The sequence below is a fragment of the Tauraco erythrolophus genome, chromosome 19, assembly GCF_009769465.1.
Source record: "Tauraco erythrolophus isolate bTauEry1 chromosome 19, bTauEry1.pri, whole genome shotgun sequence".
Taxonomy (NCBI): Eukaryota; Metazoa; Chordata; class Aves; order Musophagiformes; family Musophagidae; genus Tauraco; species Tauraco erythrolophus.
The window spans coordinates 13,336,338-13,353,313 of NC_141483.1; the positions used below are offsets into that span (position 1 = coordinate 13,336,338).

General features: G+C 49.0%; 2 protein-coding genes across 5 annotated transcripts in view; one reads left to right on the top strand and one right to left on the bottom strand.

Moving 5' to 3' along the window:
- The first annotated feature begins 368 nt into the window (after positions 1 to 368).
- Positions 369 to 10,008, top strand: RNF34 (ring finger protein 34). Its single transcript, XM_086623398.1, has 6 exons — positions 369 to 421; positions 4,101 to 4,319; positions 5,639 to 6,028; positions 6,313 to 6,369; positions 6,586 to 6,787; positions 8,237 to 10,008. Exons 1-6 carry the CDS (start codon positions 416 to 418, stop codon positions 8,422 to 8,424), a joined length of 1,062 nt encoding a protein of 353 aa, XP_086479524.1. The 5' UTR covers positions 369 to 415; the 3' UTR covers positions 8,425 to 10,008.
- Positions 10,009 to 11,509: 1,501 nt separating this feature from the next.
- The window catches only part of KDM2B (lysine demethylase 2B), a 121,473-nt gene continuing 116,006 nt past the window's right edge, over positions 11,510 to 16,976 (bottom strand). For 2 of the 4 annotated variants that reach the window (XM_086623781.1, XM_086623780.1), the window contains 6 exons: positions 15,385 to 16,058; positions 13,758 to 13,921; positions 13,111 to 13,272; positions 12,749 to 12,850; positions 12,204 to 12,422; positions 11,510 to 11,704 (listed from right to left, as the gene is read on the bottom strand). In XM_086623781.1, coding sequence (XP_086479907.1) covers positions 11,523 to 11,704; positions 12,204 to 12,422; positions 12,749 to 12,850; positions 13,111 to 13,272; positions 13,758 to 13,921; positions 15,385 to 16,058 — 1,503 coding nt within the window. In that variant the 3' untranslated portion in view covers positions 11,510 to 11,522. The remainder of the gene's footprint in view (positions 11,705 to 12,203; positions 12,423 to 12,748; positions 12,851 to 13,110; positions 13,273 to 13,757; positions 13,922 to 15,384; positions 16,059 to 16,976) is intronic. The other 2 variants (XM_086623782.1, XM_086623783.1) reach the window with 1 other exon arrangement.

Below are 16,976 nucleotides of genomic sequence, written 5' to 3' on the forward strand. Positions count from 1 at the left end.
GGGGTGTACACCTGCGCCGGGAAAAAACAAAACCATGAGGTAAAAGTTCTCCCTTACTTCAGCGACGACACTATTTACGCGCTTACGGCTGCCAGCAGCCCCTTCTTTCCGCGTTTGAGGGGTATTTTCGCCCCGCCCCTCCGCGCCCGCGGAACCTCCGCGCCCTCCCCCGCCAACACAGCGGCGCTTCCTCTCCTCCCATTGGCTCCGCCTGTTCGCCGTCGGCGGCGGGACAGCCAATGGTGTGCGGCGCGCCGGGAAGGCCCGCCCTCCGTGAGGCGGCCCGCCGGAGCGCCGCGCAGGGCGGGGGCCCGCGCGGGGACGGGGTGGGCGCCGGGGGTCGCCGCGGCGGGCGGCGCCCGGTTGAGGCGGCGGCGGGCGCTGGAGTGCGAGTGGCGGCAGTGGTGAAGCGGCCATGAAGGTGAGGGGTGGGGGGCGGTTCCTCTAGCCGGGAGAGCGTTTTTTCCCTCGCTGAGGAGAGGGAGGCGGGGGGCGTACCGGCGCGTGACGGGGCCCGGGCCCCGTGGGACGGGCCGTGCCGCCCCTCCCTCCCCGCCTCCGGCCCGGCCGCTCTCCCTCCCCGGGCCTGCCCCGTTACCGAGGGGCGCCCGGGCCGGGGACCGCCTTGCCGAGGAGCCCCGGCGCCCTCCGCTGACTCAGCAGCCGGGCAGGGCCTGGTGCCGCCGCCTGAGGCGAGCCCCGGTCCGCGTCTCCACACACCGCCCGCGCTCGGTCCCCGCCGGTCCGGCGGCGGCTGAAGGGCCGGCGGGCTCCGAGCGGGACGGAGCCGGGCTCGGGGCGGTGCGTGGGGGTTGGGCCTGTGAGGGGGGCGGTGGTCGGGAGACGCCTCCGCCGGGCCGGTGCGCGGGGGGCTGGCGGGGCTGGCGGGGGGGCCTGCGCCCCGAAGGCGCTTCTTCGCGCCCGAGGCTGTGGCCGCGCTCTCGGGTCGGCGCTGGGGGTTGCGGTGACCGGTGTCTCTCGGTTCGGCGGGTTCCGAAGGGCGCTCGATCGCTGGAAAAGCTTCGCTTGATCTCAGAGCGGGGGTAAAGGCGAAATTTCGGCTAAAAAAGAGTAAAATCTGCTCTGCTTTTGGTCTGCCGGCTTTGATAGCACGTCCTGCTTGCACAGGTGCAAGGGGCAGCTTGCAGCCTCCCCGCTTCTCGGGGCGGGTGTCTTTTCGGAGGGGAAATTCTCATCACCCTTAAAGCCAAAACCAGGAGCAAGCAAGTTCTAACGCAATATTTTGCCCCTATAGGATGCACGTAAGGTACAGAGAGAGAAGATAGCTGGAGGCAGCTAGTGAGAAGAGAATATGGAAGTGGTGACTGATGTATTTGGAAAGGCTTTTGGTGCAGAAATTGTCAAAATTTCCATCAGTTCTCAAGGGAAGAAGTTCTTGTTTTAGCGTGCCTCATTGTGTCTTGTGTTGGTGCTTTTCAGCACGGTCTCGTTTCTTTTACAGTGTAATTCGAAGGGTCTAGACGCTGTAATTCGATTACCAGTTAATGACCTAGGGCATAGAAAGAATCTGCAGCTGACTTAAGGAGAAAATTAATGATGCCCACGTTGCCTTACCTTTCACCTTCAAATGACTGAATGCTTGGCAGTAAGTGGAAAGAGACTTTGTTTGATACTAATGACATTAACGTATCAAAAATGGGTAACAAAAATTTCTTAAGTATATATTTATTTAGTGTTGACGGTGATGTCTGAGTTGCTGTTACAGGCTCTGGAATAAAATAAGTCTGAGAAGCAGGTGTTAAGCAATGAGGCAAGGGTTTTGGTGGCCACTGTGTTGTGTCCTTTCAGTGGTTGTGTGTCACAGAGTCATGGAATTGTGGAATGCTTAGGGTTGGAAGGGACCTGCTGCTGTGACCCCCTGAAAAGACCGTAGTTGTGTAATGAGCAAGTAGAATTCTGACAGACCTTTTTGCTTCATTGTTTTATTTTTCCTGTAATTTGTATGCGGCATTTCTTAAATCTTTTAAATACAAAGCTAGCTCGTCAGTTTTTAAGAACACGTGAAGAATTAATGTTTCTGCAACTGACAACTTTTCCTTAAGACGAGAAAAAAATACTTTTTGAAAGCCCCAAGTTTTAAAACTTGGAGCTCTCTTGGATTAAGTCATTGGTTTTCAGAATGTATTTCTGAAAAGTAAATTACTCTTGCCTAATAAACTCGGATAATTATAGATAACTTGCTTTGTAAAGGAACAATTAATATTGATCTGTTTCCACTCCTGATGATTGAAATGTAGAAAACAAGCCTTAGTTTGGTGATGGTTTAAGGGTTGTCACAGAAGCGTGATGGCACACCAGGCAGCCCCTGAGCCCACAATGTGCCCGTGAGTGCAGCCACGTGCTGGGGCTGCCGTGTCTTGGCTGGAGGTCAGGGAAGGGCCACTGGAGTTCATCGCCCTGGAACTCTGTTTGCAGGGAGCTTAGGAAGATTTTTCCCTTATGCATGGGGTGCCCACAGCATGGAGGTTCCTTGTTACGCCTGGGATGAATTTTACTCTCAAAATACTTGTAAAATTAGACTAGTGAGTTTAATTTGTTGCGTGTACGTTTCATGTTATTACTGCACAGTGTTGTGTTGTGTAGCTTAGAAGCAAAAGGACCGGCTGTCTTCGATATTTCCCTGTATTGCAACACTTTTAATGTCAGCTCACAACAGTAAAAGTGAAGTACCAGGTTTGTGTGGGTTGCAGAAACGCTTTTGATGTTCCATGCTTGAGGCACAGCCATGAGCGTCGTGTTGTAGAACATGTTTGCTCCTGTGGCATTGTTTCTCACAGCTTCTCTACCCCGAAGTGAGGGCTCTGCACTTACCTTTTCTGCACAGGGTTGGAAAGGAGATGTTCTGGCGTATCCCCAGTTACTGTGTTACGTTCCCACAAAAGTAACAGGACTGTGTTCGGTTCAGAGAAACATGCAATTTAATACAGAAATGAGTCTAGTTACTACAGGACTTAAAGCATCGTCATTACTGAGCTGAAGTGCATGTTCGGGTTGGTTTAGGTTTTACAGACAGAACTGCAAGTCTCAAAAGCAATTATTTTGTGTCTTCATGCTTTGGGGGAAAAAAAAGCTGCTGCCTTGGAATGAAAAACAGAACAGCTCTAACCAGCATAGCTAAGAAAAAAAGTATGAAAAAAAATTACGTTTCAAGGAAGTTGTACCACTCAGCTTCCTTTCAGAAAGAACCAGATGTGATTCTGTTTGCCTTTTTTTTTTTTCCGGTAAGTTTCAGTGAGCCACATGACAGTGATTAAATGTGTGACTTGAACAACTTGGGAGTCCGAATTCCGTCTTTAAGTAGAATATGCACTTTGGGTAGAGAATCTAGTGCCAAAGGCTTTCAAGGAGAAAAAGTAGCAATTTATTTGTGTATTTAGAATTTTTTTGTAGTGCTTTAAGGTTAAACCATGTGACTCAAAACCGAAATCCAACCAATATAGAATAAGTTCATTTAGAGTTATTTTAATTTTTGTTAGACCTTTTGTAAAACAACAAAACAACAGGTTCAGGGAGGTCTTGAAAAACATTCCCCTCTTGGAGAAACTAGACCGTAACTAGTTTCTAATAAAAATTGGTTTGTTACTTTGAAGTCTGAAGACCCAGAAGTGTTTTCTAGGGAGAGTTTTAGTGTGAGTCATGTAAGAGCTGGGTTAGTTGTGGAGCAGCTCCTGCAGAGGACAGCTCTGCACTCATCATGACAAATTGTGTTGCTGCCTGTCACCGTTTCGGGTTTTGCCCCTCACCTATGACCAGCCGACCAGCTTAGTCTCTTCCTTTGCTCCACTGTTTCGTTCCCTCCCCTCATTCCTTTCCCTTTTTGTGCGGAACTCCGCTGGAAAAGGAGTTGTGAAAGCAGCTCCTTGTGCCTGCGTGAGCCTCTCAGAAGCAAATCTTCCCTACTTTGGTTTGCAGCTAGGAAGTGGAGATGATCGGGCTGTAATAGCCGTTAGGGAGCTGAATTCCTGGAGCTCTGGGAATTCACACCGCGTGCTTTTGGGGTGATGACGGAGTGAAGTAGTCGTATCTGACGAGGAATTTCAGATATTAATTTTCTTTTTTTGCTTTGTGGATTTTTTCAGGCGGGAGCTACTTCCATGTGGGCTTCCTGCTGTGGCTTGCTGAATGAAGTCATGGGTACTGGAGCTGTGCGAGGCCAGCAGGCTGGCTTTGGGGGAGGTGCTGGCCCATTCAGATTCGCACCAAATCCAGACTTCTCGGCATATCCCTCTCCGGCTGCAGCGGGTGCGAACATAGTTTGCAAAGCCTGTGGACTTTCCTTTTCAGTGTTTAGGAAAAAAGTGAGTATATTTCCTATTACATGTATTTTTACTCATATGAACCACTCTGTAGGCACACTGGGAGATGAGTGTGTACTTTTCCTTCATAAGGAAACCCAAGGCAGATAGCCAGGAAGGGAGTAAGTGCCTTATTCTGAGGTGACAGGAAATTAATGTCAGACAGGATTAGAAGTGAAGAGCTCTGATGTTCATTAATCACTGACACACTGGATCTGGTCTGACCTAAAAATGAGTTTCGTTCAGAACCTTAAACGTTAAAACAAATCTGGTTTTGAAGACGATGCCAAACATAGTGGTTGGTACTGGAGTGAACAAACTGGGTGATGGAAAAACTGAAAACTCACAATGCAGTATCAGAGCTTCTTTCTGTGCAACACTCGTGTAATTCCGTCTGTTTCCCGACCAGGTTTAGTGCACTCCAGCAGCCTCTTGCCTCATTTGGAGGCAGGCGGGCGGGTTTATGCAGACAAATAAAAGTGAGATTAAGATTATTTCCATTTCTAACATTATTATCACGACTGCCCGGCATCAGTGTGTTGTCCATTCAGTGACCTCATTCTCTGCAGCTCGTTTAGATAAACATGAAGCCTCTTTGTTCAGTTTGTGTGTTCAGTTTCCTCCTTCTTGTGTGTCCTGTTGTTGGCGTGACGAACACTTGGTTGAATTAAGGGTTGTGTAGGGATGTTTTCTGCAGCTAATATATTCATTTCCTAAACTCCTGAGAAACTGGAAGAGTTTGGATTTGTTCGCGGTGGATGAGATGACCATTTGAAATTGCTTTTATATATTGTAGCGAGTCTTTTGAACAGAGCTCTCCCCAGAAGTGACATCTGGGCAGCTGGAGTATTTACCTACCACGTGATCACCACGTTTAAGGCCTGCTTTGAGTTCTTTGAATCCCTTGAGGTAGAAGAAGCGTGTTCTTTAAAGTTTGGGGATCGTACTGGTTTTTACACATGTGAAAAGCGCAGTGACAGTAGTGTATTCAAAAGTGGTTTAACATGCTGTAAAGTTGCCTGGCTTTCAGTTTCCTCTGTTGCCTGAACTACAACTCGAGTACTTTATTCATTTGTGTATTCATAATGTTTTTCCACCGAAACCTCAGGTCAGCTTACAGCAGTGCTTCAAAAGTGACAGCCTGCCGTGGAACACTGCAAAACTCTTTGACAGGGTGGTTTTGTAGACTTAAATCCTAAAACTGACGCATGTCAAAATTGACGATGGAAAGACTAATAGTAGATGATGTAGCCTGGAGAGGAAAGAGCAGGGTCTGGCTCTGTTTTCTGTGACAAACAGCTGAATTTTCTCTTTCTCCTTAGCACGTCTGTTGCGACTGTAAGAAGGATTTTTGCTCAGTTTGCTCAGTGTTACAAGAGAACCTCAGAAGATGTTCCACTTGTCACTTGCTGCAAGAAACAGCCTTTCAGCGACCTCAGTTAATGAGATTGAAAGTGAAGGATCTGCGTCAGTATCTGATTCTCAGAAACATACCAACGGATACTTGCAGAGAGAAGGAAGACTTGGTGGATCTGGTGCTGTGCCACCACGGGTTAGGCTCGGAGCAGGATATGGACGCCAGTCGCTTGCATTCGTCACGCTCACAGACTTCAGGGTTTTTTACTCATCCATTTTCTATGTCTGTATCAGTGTCGTCTCAAGGAGAACTTGCCAACAGAAGGGGAAGCACAGGAAATGGAGCACTTTTACGGGTACAATAATTCATGTGGTTTATGGTATAGCATAGCTTTTTTTTTTTAATAGGTATGCATCCCTTTGTAACGAAATGCCAGTTGGTACGGTTCTGGGTGGCAGGAAAAATGCCTGTTGTATCTCTCGTCTGAAAACAGACGATAACTAAAGATTGCTAGTTCAGATGATAGAGGTGTCTTAAATCAATAATGATTAGTAGCAATTGAAACTTCAAAATGTTGGGCACAAAGGGAAATACTTTATAAATGTGTTTTTATCCTGATTAGTTTCCTTTTGTACGCAGGGACAAACCGAAACATCTTCTATAAATAACGAAGAAGAAGAAAGTGCAGAAGAGCAGGTGAGATATGAACTATCCAAAGAATAATTTTTTTGGCATGTGACACCATAAAGTGTTTACATCTCTGTCAACATGTAGTACCACGCTCCAGTTCTTTCAGAATTAGCTGTGTCCAGTAATACTTGCTTTGCAAAGAATAAAACCTCCGCTGCGCTGCTGAATCTGGTGCTCTGAACTTACCGGGACAGTTACAAACCTACAATTGATGTGTTTCAGACCCCTGGATTGTCCAGAAAGCGAGCGAGGGCGTCTTTGTCCGATATTTCCAGTCTGGAAGACATCGAAGGGTTGAGTGTTCGGCAGCTGAAGGAAATACTCGCGTGTAATTTTGTCAACTACTCGGGATGCTGTGAAAAATGGGAACTTGTGGAAAAAGTGAGCAGACTGTACAGAGAGAGTGAGGAAAACCAGAAGACACGTAGGTTTATATTTAATTCTCACTTCTTAAGATGACTTGTTTTCTGGTTTCCAGTAGCTGGTTCTGCCACGAGGACTTGGTATCTAACTTGGTCTGCTCAGCTAGAACAACTGGACAGTGGGTTTTAACAATTCAGGGTGCATCTAGAGTAGTTGACTGTGGTTCTAGTGAGTAAATGAAGCTTTCCAGGATTGTGCTGTTTTTTTGAGACTTTTTTCCAAAGCTCGGAGAGCTCAGCTTTCACGGCGAAGGTAAAATTGCACAACTGAGAACCAGTTCCTCGGAGAACATGAAACTTGGCACCTCCACATCCGTTATTAGGTTTCACAAGGTATTAGTGAGAGCTGCTCGGGAGCTGCCAACAGACCAAGGCCAGTCCAGGTCTGTACTGTGGCACAGTATTAAAAGCCACAGTGGCAAAAGTCCCAAGTTCAAGTGGTTTGGTCTCGGTCTGTGTGTGCATGGTAAGGTGGTTCTGTGGCTGCAGCTCAGCAGCCAGTATTCTTCTGCCCTCTGTTACACTCAGCAGTTGGGTCTTTCACTGGTGTGACTGTAGTACATCCACAGACTGATTCTGGTCACAACGTGTGATGTGAGGAACAACTTTTCCATGTCATTGCCAGCCTGGAAAACACCCGCCTGTCTCGTTGTTCCTGCATCCAGCAGGCAGGCTGCAAAGAACAGGAGACTGTGGGGACTGGAAAACTTAATAGCCCTGGGCCACTGCACAGCCAGATTGTGCCAGCAGCCAGCGCAGGCACTGTGGGGACTGGTAATCAGGTGGGAAAGAATCAGTTAATTGGGGCAGATGAGGATTGTGAAAGTGGGGGGCTGTTAGTGAACGTCAGAACCCGGCTTCAGCGAGACCCTCAGTTTGCTCATAGACTAGGAATGAAGACCTGCCTGAAAGCAAGCTTTAAATTGATGATTTATTTTTTTTAATCAAAATTCAGTTATCGATAGGGGGTGTGTTGTCTATTTGCAATGAAACTTGACAGATTTTGTTCAGTTCTGCCATCTTCACGGCCTCCTTAAGGCTTCCAGTTCTTAGTCTGCTTTATTACTATTGTTGTGTTTGATCTTCTGAGGAAAGTGCTCTGCCCACCAAAGTAAGCTCAGAGATGGAAACCCAACACGCTCTGAGTGTTAATCCAGCCATGTTATTTCACAGTCATCATGTTCTGAACTGGAAACGGTCTCCAAGTTTAAAGAATGAAGCCAAATATTGGATGTTCAATTAGGGGCTTTCCAGTTCTTGTTTCTTTGTGTTTTATTTTTTAAGGAATATAGATGAATTCTTAGCTGTGGGTCAGAAAAACTATTGTGACCAGGAGGCAGCACTACTTCATGCAGCCTTAGCCCTCTGTGTTGTGTAGTGGTCGTGTGGGCTAGAACTTCCCTGTTTTTCCAGGGCCTGAGTGCGTGACCTCCCTCTCTGTTGGTTTTCAGAGGGTGAGAAGATGCAGCTGAACGACGACGACGACAACCTGTGCCGGATCTGCATGGACGCCGTGATCGACTGCGTGCTGCTGGAGTGTGGCCACATGGTCACCTGCACCAAGTGCGGCAAGAGGATGAGCGAGTGCCCCATCTGCCGCCAGTACGTCGTGCGGGCCGTGCACGTCTTCAAGTCTTAGAACGCCACCAAAAAGGGATTTTAGTCACCCTTCCAGGGGTGCCGAACCTCGGGGGGTGTCTCAGCTTTTTCTTTCTCAATAAACACAGCGTTTTGAACAGCAGGACCTAGAGCTTTGTGGAACGTTTTTCTACAGCGTCCCCCACTCCTGCGGTCGGGCAGGACAACGCGATGAACAGCGCTGCCCGACCACCCTACAAACCCGCAGACTGTTCGAGTCAAACTGTTTACAGCAGCTCTTGCTCTCTTCTGAAGAATGTCGCCTCCGGTGGGTGTGTTCAACGCCCAGCAAGTGGTCAGAGAACACCCCTGCTCGGCCGTGTCAGTGCCACGTTGTCTAGTGCATTAGACGCAACGAACATCTAAGTTGAATATTCAGCTTTTCGGTCATTCTAGAATGTAACTGTTCGACGCTGTCCCTGCGACAGTGGCAGCAGTATGAAACAGGACTGGAGGACGCACTGCCCCTAGATGCATCTGCATAGAAGCCCGTACGTGATCTGTTTTACGCCGACTGCTGCGTTCAGAATGTCTGCTGTTACACCCGTACCGCCCTTCGCAGGGCTCAGTCGTTCTGCAGGCTCCGCCACGTGGCGGCCGAATACCGACTAGTAAGTGTTTTGTAGTTTAGGAATGATGTATTTTTTTAAAAGGGGGCGTAGGAAAGCATCTTACTGTGGTCCTTAATCCGCTCATGCCTATTGTAACTAGTACTCTTACCTGTGACGATTGTACGCCGCGTGCCCGCAACCTGATGTTACTGTGAATACTAATCAGGGTCATGAAACTACTTGCTGCTAACTTGTGGAATGTACGGTGTTACTAACCTCAACCGGGGATGGGGGTTATTAAGGAGAAGTGAAAGGAAACATGGCGTTTGGTTAAAACCTCATGTTCACAGACTTTTAACCAAGGCTGTGTCACTATTAGCCATGCTTCCCATTGCTGTCAGCCCTCAGCCCCGTTTCCAGCTGGGCTCTGTGCCAGCAGGAGGGGGGAGCATCCCCTCAGAGCAGGAATGTGATGGTCCTTGTGGGGAAGCTGTGAGGGACAACACAGGGAAGATAGCGGCAAGCACAGCGCTCGTTCTGGGCCAAGCGTGGCCATAACAGTGTCTGAGTAAGTTCACTCATAAAAGGAGAGAGGTGAGTAAGGAGGTGTCTGTCCTGGCTGGTGATCCCTTAAGCAGGGTTGCTGATGAAGCTGCAGTTTCTCCTTTTAATTTGCCACGTACCAGGAAAGGAACGGAGACAGGGATGTGTTTCACCTGGGCTGCGGTACCCGCGCACTCTTACCTCTGCTATGCTCTCATGCCTGTTTTGTCTTTTATGTGAAAAATTAAGCTGATTTGAAAAAGAGAAAGTAGCTCCTCCTCAAAATCAAATATACAGCTCAGAGACACTGCTGGTTATTTTTCAGAAGGGAGCAAACCTCTCAGTGGCTTTATTTTTTAGAAGTAACTTTTTAATGGTACTTAATTCCTGGGAGTCTCTGTTCAGCAGGTGAGTTAAAAGAAAAATATAACCTCTGTGTTAATTCCATGCTGATCATTAGCCACACAAGCTTAATAAAGATTTGTGATGGGCTTCCTCAGCCTCTGCCTCTTTTCTTGACCAGCTCTGGGAGTGCCGGTGGTTACTCAGCTCCAGTGTTAACATTCTTCTTGAGATGTCCAAGTGTTCCTCTAGACTAACCTGGGCAGGGTCCAGCTGGAGGAAGGCATGTATGTGTCTTTTATTCCCTCCTCAGTAGAAAAGTATGGGATTATGCCAACGTAAAGGCCCAGGACAAGGAACAGCTCAAGCACTGCTTGTAGCACTGCACGAAGAGGGGCTCTTCTCTTCATCCTGGCCTGCACCAAGGCTCGACACTGGTACCTGCTCCACCTCAGCACCAGGCGTAAGCCCAGGCGCTCGCCGCGGTCACTCCACACACTGCTGCAGCCCAAGCACAGCGTGTCCCCCCCGAACCAGCCCGGCACGGGAACAGAAACCCGCAGAGCCAGCGCCTGTTTTTGTACAATTGTTTATACAAATTCAACAAAGGTAAAACTGCATCAGGAAGGTCTACGAAAACAACACCGTACAACAATGGCACTTATGAATGCAGAGTTTTACAATCAGGAAATAACCATGTTATAAACCTTAAATGAGAACTCAACTCACACTTCAAAGAAAGAGAGACTACGGTTGACCATTTATTCTACGGCTGGACTCACTGTATAAATTAATTTTATATTGAGTACAAGAGCTCATGCTACAGAGTGAAACCCTCCTATGTGCAAAAGCTGAAATTGGAATTTTTTTTTTAAAATTTTGAGAAAAAGGTGATTTCTATACAGATAAAACTTGGCAAAGTGTTTTACTTCAACTATAATTTACACCTTATTTCCACAACATGCTTATGTCACTTCTGAAGTATACAAAGCAGGATATAAACTTCCATTAAAACATGCTTGAAGTTGAAAGTATTAACCTACTTTTCCTGACCTGGGCACGTTTGTAGATAGATACTGTCTACGAAGTATAGGTTAAGTTCTCGCCTACCATAAGTAAAGATAAAAATTGGCAATCGAAACCGAAACACTGGTAATGCATTCAAACATTGCATAAATAATCTTTAAACAATTTTTGTACAAAAATAGTTCTGCATAATGTAAGATGTAACAAAACAAAACGTGTTAAGAAGGCAGAAATGCAGTGCGTGGTCCACTTTAATGACACCGACTTTTGTTGTTGTTGTTGCTGTTGTAAGAAATGAAAAGCAGAAATCAAATTTACACTACCAAGCACATGCTGTGGTACTTTAAATAACAGTATTTCTTGGAGATCAGTCGTCGTCCGGGCGTGAACAATTATCACCAGTAACAGTCGCCTCACCAGTTTGCATAAGAGCCAGTGCAGGACGTCCCAGGTAGACTGAATTAGTGGCACGAGTTGAAATTCTCAACGTGGGTAGTTTCATGTTGTTCTCAACAAGAGTTGTAAAATCCCATCACGGTATTTTCCAATATTCCAAGTTCCCAACTGAAAATAAAATCCCTACTTGTTCTTAGTCCCTTCCCCCCACCCCGCCCCAGTATTTACACGTGTCCTTTAACTAACTCAGTTTTTGCAGAAGTTTTTCTTCCACCTGCCCAAACTGAACACTTACGGACATTTCTGCGATGAACTGCTCGCAGCCTTCCTTCGTCACTTGCTTGCAGTACCTCAGGTCGATCTGGCAGATGTTTCCACACCGTTTGAAGTAAGACAGGCACTGGTCAGTCACCTTATTGCAGTCTGCAGGAGGGAAAAACACACAAATGGGGAGGAATTCAGCAGCGGGGCTCGGTTTGTTCTGCAGTGCGAGGACGGTTTATCCCGATTGTGGTAGGTCCTTCCTGCTCCTCCCCTGCTGTGCCAACGGGGGAACCCCCCAGCCAGCCCCATCCCAGTTCTCCGATCCCTGTGACTCTGTTGTGTGACTGGGGAACACGCCAGATGTGCGGAGCAGCTGCCATGGGAAGTGCCCTGCGGAGGATGAGGGAGGCACAGCACATGGCTCCCGGGCAGGGGGCAGCAGTCCTGTCAGCTGCTGGAGGGCCCGGGGAACAGCTGGGCAGCTGTGGGGTCACTTACACCAGCAGCACACCCAGCTGCTTAAATGGAACTGGAGAGGGTGGGGGGCAGTTACGCCGTGGGCCAGGGCAGAGCTGGTGCCACCACTCCCACCAGCGAGAGGTTCACACAGGCCTAACGCCAACAGGCAATGCCCGTCCCCTGCGCCCCTGCTGCTTACCTGATAAATTAATTTCTGTTAACGAGTCCCGCGTGGTGGTTCCAACAGCGGTCAGCAGGTTAATGGACTGATCTGTCACATGGTTACAGTAACTAAGATTGAGTTTGGAGAGCAGAGGCATGTGCCTTATGATCAGCCGCAAAGAAGCATCTGTGATATCCAGGCCAGCCAAGCGCAGCTCGACGATGTTCCGTAGCTTACTCCGGTTGTCGATCTGACCTGGAAAGCAGAGGCAGCAGGTCACTCCCACAAGTCTCGCCCCGTGCTGCAAACATCTGCAGATCTATATGAAAATGCACTGTGACACACAACACTGCTGCCCTACGTCAACTTCAGACGCTTTTGCCTGTCTGGAGCTTTGGAGGGGACATCAGCAGGAACGCTCGTCTATTTTTGGAACAGGCACGTGGACAAAGCCACCTCCTGATTTCAAAACAAAAGGGATGAAAGTAACTGCAGGGGCCCAGCGGAATTACACGTCGGGAATAAGCAGTAGGCTGTGCAGTGCATGCCAGAAAGCAGATCTGATTTGCTCAAAATTTCACCTGAGCTGATATCCGGGCGAATGTGGCATGACCCACAGAACTGCTCCTTCCCTGAACTGGAAGAAAGTGTTTCCATACTCTCTAAAGTACACCCGTTGCAGCCTGAAGAGAAGAAAGTCAGACAGAAAACCAGCACAGTGGCTCAGATGACTGTTCAGCAGCCAGAGAACATCACTCGTTACCCAGTGGCTTCCAGCGAGGAGGTGTTGCAAGTCACTACTTTGAACACCTCGCGCCTCAGCAAAGCCCAGAACCCGCCGGCGCTGGCTGCGGGGGTTCCTGCCCCTCTCCTCCAGGGGGGACTAGCAGCAGAACATGCCATGGAGCAGCTGGGACACCCACGTCCTCCTCCCGCCTGTTACCTGGCCGGTTATCTGTGGGTGGTGACAAGAGGTCTCTCATTTGTGCGTCTTTCAGTCCTTCCGCCCACTGCACGTCCAGAGTTCGGAGTAAAGGACAACTGGAACTACAAAGTGCCGACACTGCTATCCACGAGCACCCTGATAACAGCAGGTCTCGGAGACCTGCAGATACAGAAGAAGTTGGAGCATTTGGCCTACCCAGAGAGACCTACATGGTTATCTCTGCTGCCACGCACGGGTCGGGTGAAGCCCAGCGCCACTCTGATGAACAATCCCAGCACTCCACGGCACGCAGGGACCCCTTACGCCTCCTCCTGCCCAGCTCTCCATCTTTCCCACCATCTGGAACTCCGTGACGGTGGGAGAGAGCAGACCCCCAACACCCCCTCCGCTGATTGCATCAGCACAGGCACTTTCTGCAGCAACGTCACCCGCTGGCAAAGACCTGCCTCAAATTAGTTCGCCCTGCACACCGAGTGGGCACAAGGAAACTAATTTTGGGCTCATTTTAACCCGCCAATGCTTCATTCCTACATATCTACACCTCTCCTAGGATAGCTGGATCCTTCCAGACATTCCTCAGAGATTGCAGTTTAGATACAAACTGATTTGCTAAAGTCAGTGAAGTGGTCAAAACCATCACTTACCTGGCAGTCTGTTGATAAGCCAGCTCAGCTGCTTTTTAGATATATTTGTCCAGCTAAGATCAAGGGTTACAGGCTGTCTCCTAATAATGCCACTAAGCATAAGTGGAGTGATGGATTTACAATGGTTTAAATCTATTTTGGTCCATAATCTTTTGTCACAGCACCTACCCAAAAAGAAAAAAAAGCCAACAGCACTTAATTCGGCACTTGTTCTGATTTCTGCAGGATGTTAAAAGGCGTCATTAAACGGTAGGGAAAACTGCAGCGTTTAACCGAAAATCACAAAACCAAGGCTGAGCCATGCTAAGATAAGCACGCCACCACAGTGTTTTCTCCATCAAATATATCATGCAATAAAGCACGGAATTGTTTCCACAGAATTACAAGTGTCAAAACTTTGGATCCCATTTTAAGACATCACAGCACTTCCTAAAAATCCATTTTCTAGCCTGAAGACAAGCCACACCTTCTTGCTCACCTTTTGAATATAAAGACTGGTTTTAAATATTAGTCCTGATTTCCCCTGCACTTTCCTTACTTAAAACCAGTGACTTTTGTAAAACAGATCCCCCCTCTCCTGTTTTGTGTCTTTGTGTTATTCCCATCTCCATGGCTTATGCGTTTTTACGCTCTCTTTATGCTTCTCTAAGGGCAACAAGCAAGAAGTCCTGATGAGTGTGCAAGACTCTACATTTTCTCATTTTTCCATTAGAAAATACTGCACTGAAGTGGAAAAGGCATTTACCAGCTTTCTGTGACACCAAGCAGCCCACGGAGGAGACGCTCCACACACATCGTCCTGCACCAAATTACCAACCTCTCAACCTTTCTGTCATGTGCCCAGTTTGTTACTCAGAAGGAGCCTCTGTCACAACTTGCCCATCTGTGTGCACACTGCAGTCCAATCCGAGATGACAGCCAACAAGAGACCTCACTGCAAGTTCAGCGAAACACATAACTCTGTCCACTACCGCTTCCTGCTGCCGTACGGTCACCGGCTGTGCCCATGTTCCCACTCCGGTAGCCCAGGCACCGAACGGACACACTGTGAGTCAGTACAGTTAAGGAAGGATTCTTCCATCAGCTCTGCTGGGACAGAACGCAGCGAACGGGATCGCTCTCCATGTACCCTCTACAGGGAAACAACCAGCACAGACCTTCTGAGGAGACCACAGAGGGCACTGGGACATCTTCACTACATCGCAATAGATATTTAATAGCCGAACTGAACAAACAACTGCATTAGCACTCAGCAAGTCCTGGGGGCAGCATGACACCAAGACTTAGCATGACCTAGACTGGCTGTTCCAGCAGGCAAGAACATTGTGGTGTCTGACTACAGAACAGGCTGCTCTGGGGCGTTCCAGCCCCGGCAGGCTGACGCTGATGCTGACACACACGAATTCCCATTGGAAATGCTGGGAACTGCTGTTTCGGAGAAAGCACCCAAAGACATGCTATTTCTCCAGACGCTGCTGGCAACCCCTTCTCCTTGGGCTCTAAAGAGCTTCAGTGACAACCCACACCCCCACCTCTTCCAGGAGGCATTAGCGCCTCTGTCTCCCACCTCCCTTTGAAGCCCATCCCGCTGCACGTTAGACCTAGCGGGGCTTCCCGCCCTCCTTACCATCTGTTCCAGGTCTTGCAAACTCTCATACAGATGCACAAGTCTCTATGACTGAGGTAGCTAAAGACAGCCATCCAGACTTCCCTCTGCATCACGTGGGCTGCCCCGTCATCCAGGGGGAGCGAGTCCGGAGGGGGGCTGATGGGAGGCGGCCGGATAACGTGCCGTTCCATCTGAATGCATTTGGGAGGAGAGAGCGAAGGCGGTGGCCGGGTTATTCCCCGAGGTGTGCTTCGCAGGCTGGGGATGAGCTGGTGCCGCAGCTCCCGGGGAGTCCCGTTTAACCCTTTGCTGAACCTATGGAGTCTCTCGCTGTTGTTCAAAGCACGCTTAGGTTCCTCATTCTCGCTCTCAGGTTCAGATTTGATGGGTTGGTGATTCTCATTGGCAAGGCTGTTCTCGGTTTTTTGGATCTCCTGGTTGAGCTCCTTGCTGAGCTCCTTGCTCAGTTCCTTATTGGGAAGCCGCCTTTTCCGCCTCATCTTGAACTTCTTCTTGTCCCTGGGCTCGGCGCCCTCCGTGCTGGGACCTGCGGTGGGTGAGCTGGACCGTGACTGGTCACTGTCCTTGGACCTGGGAGGTGCTTCTGGCAGGTCATCCTCCGGCTCCTGCTTCAGGCGCCGCAGGGGTTTGATCATGGCCGATCGGTCATCTGGAGCCTTCCACGACCGCCGCTGAAAAGGAAGAGACAAGAGCTGGCTATTTGAGCAAGAACATACTCAGCAACACTTCACACGCTGATGCTGCACACAGGCTGCCCTGCCCAGGGGGGTCGGGCTGCCGGCCAGCACTGGGCCCCACCCAGCTGAGCACAAGGGTACATTCACCGGCCAAAGGCATCAAGTTCAAGTGCCATCACACGGATGAGGAGTCCAGCTACTGGCTCCCCGGACTCCAAGAGACTGATAAATGCATGTACTCATCATGCATAATCCTGCAGATGGAGGGGCTTACTCGTCACACAGTGGACAATTTCTATGCAGAAGATTAGCAGCATACTACAGACAGCTTTTGTCCCAGCAGCAGCCAGGCTCGGGGCACATTCACTGGGCTCCCACCGCACATCTGACACACGTTCATGCCCAATGGCCAAAAAGGTCAATTTCTGAAGCCTCCTGAGTCACAATCGCCGGCTCACACTACAGCTCTGCTGCTGTGGCCCTTATCGCTGGACACTCACAGGCTCATTTTATCATGCTTCACATCCCACTAAACTCTGCTCGTCTCCTCAAGCTTCCCGCACCGCTGGGGCCCGCAGAGCGGGGACTCTGACCAACAGGTCTGATGTTCTGCTAGCCCAACGAGCCCTCACGCTGACACGGCCTCCAATGCAACGCGGGCTGACAGGGGTTAGCTGCCACCTTCTTCCCAGCCCCGGTCCCTGTTCCCAACAGCAAACTGCACTCGACTTGCATGAATCAAACCTCTTTGATGCGTAGCAGATAGAAGTGTAAGAGACCTACAAACTAAGACCAGGGAAGACTTTCAAGTCTAATCTGCTCACTACAAGCAAGAAAGAAGCCACCGACTGTTAAAATGAAATACGTGTAACAAGAAGAGATCTGGACTGGCAAGAAAAGGTGAACTGCTGT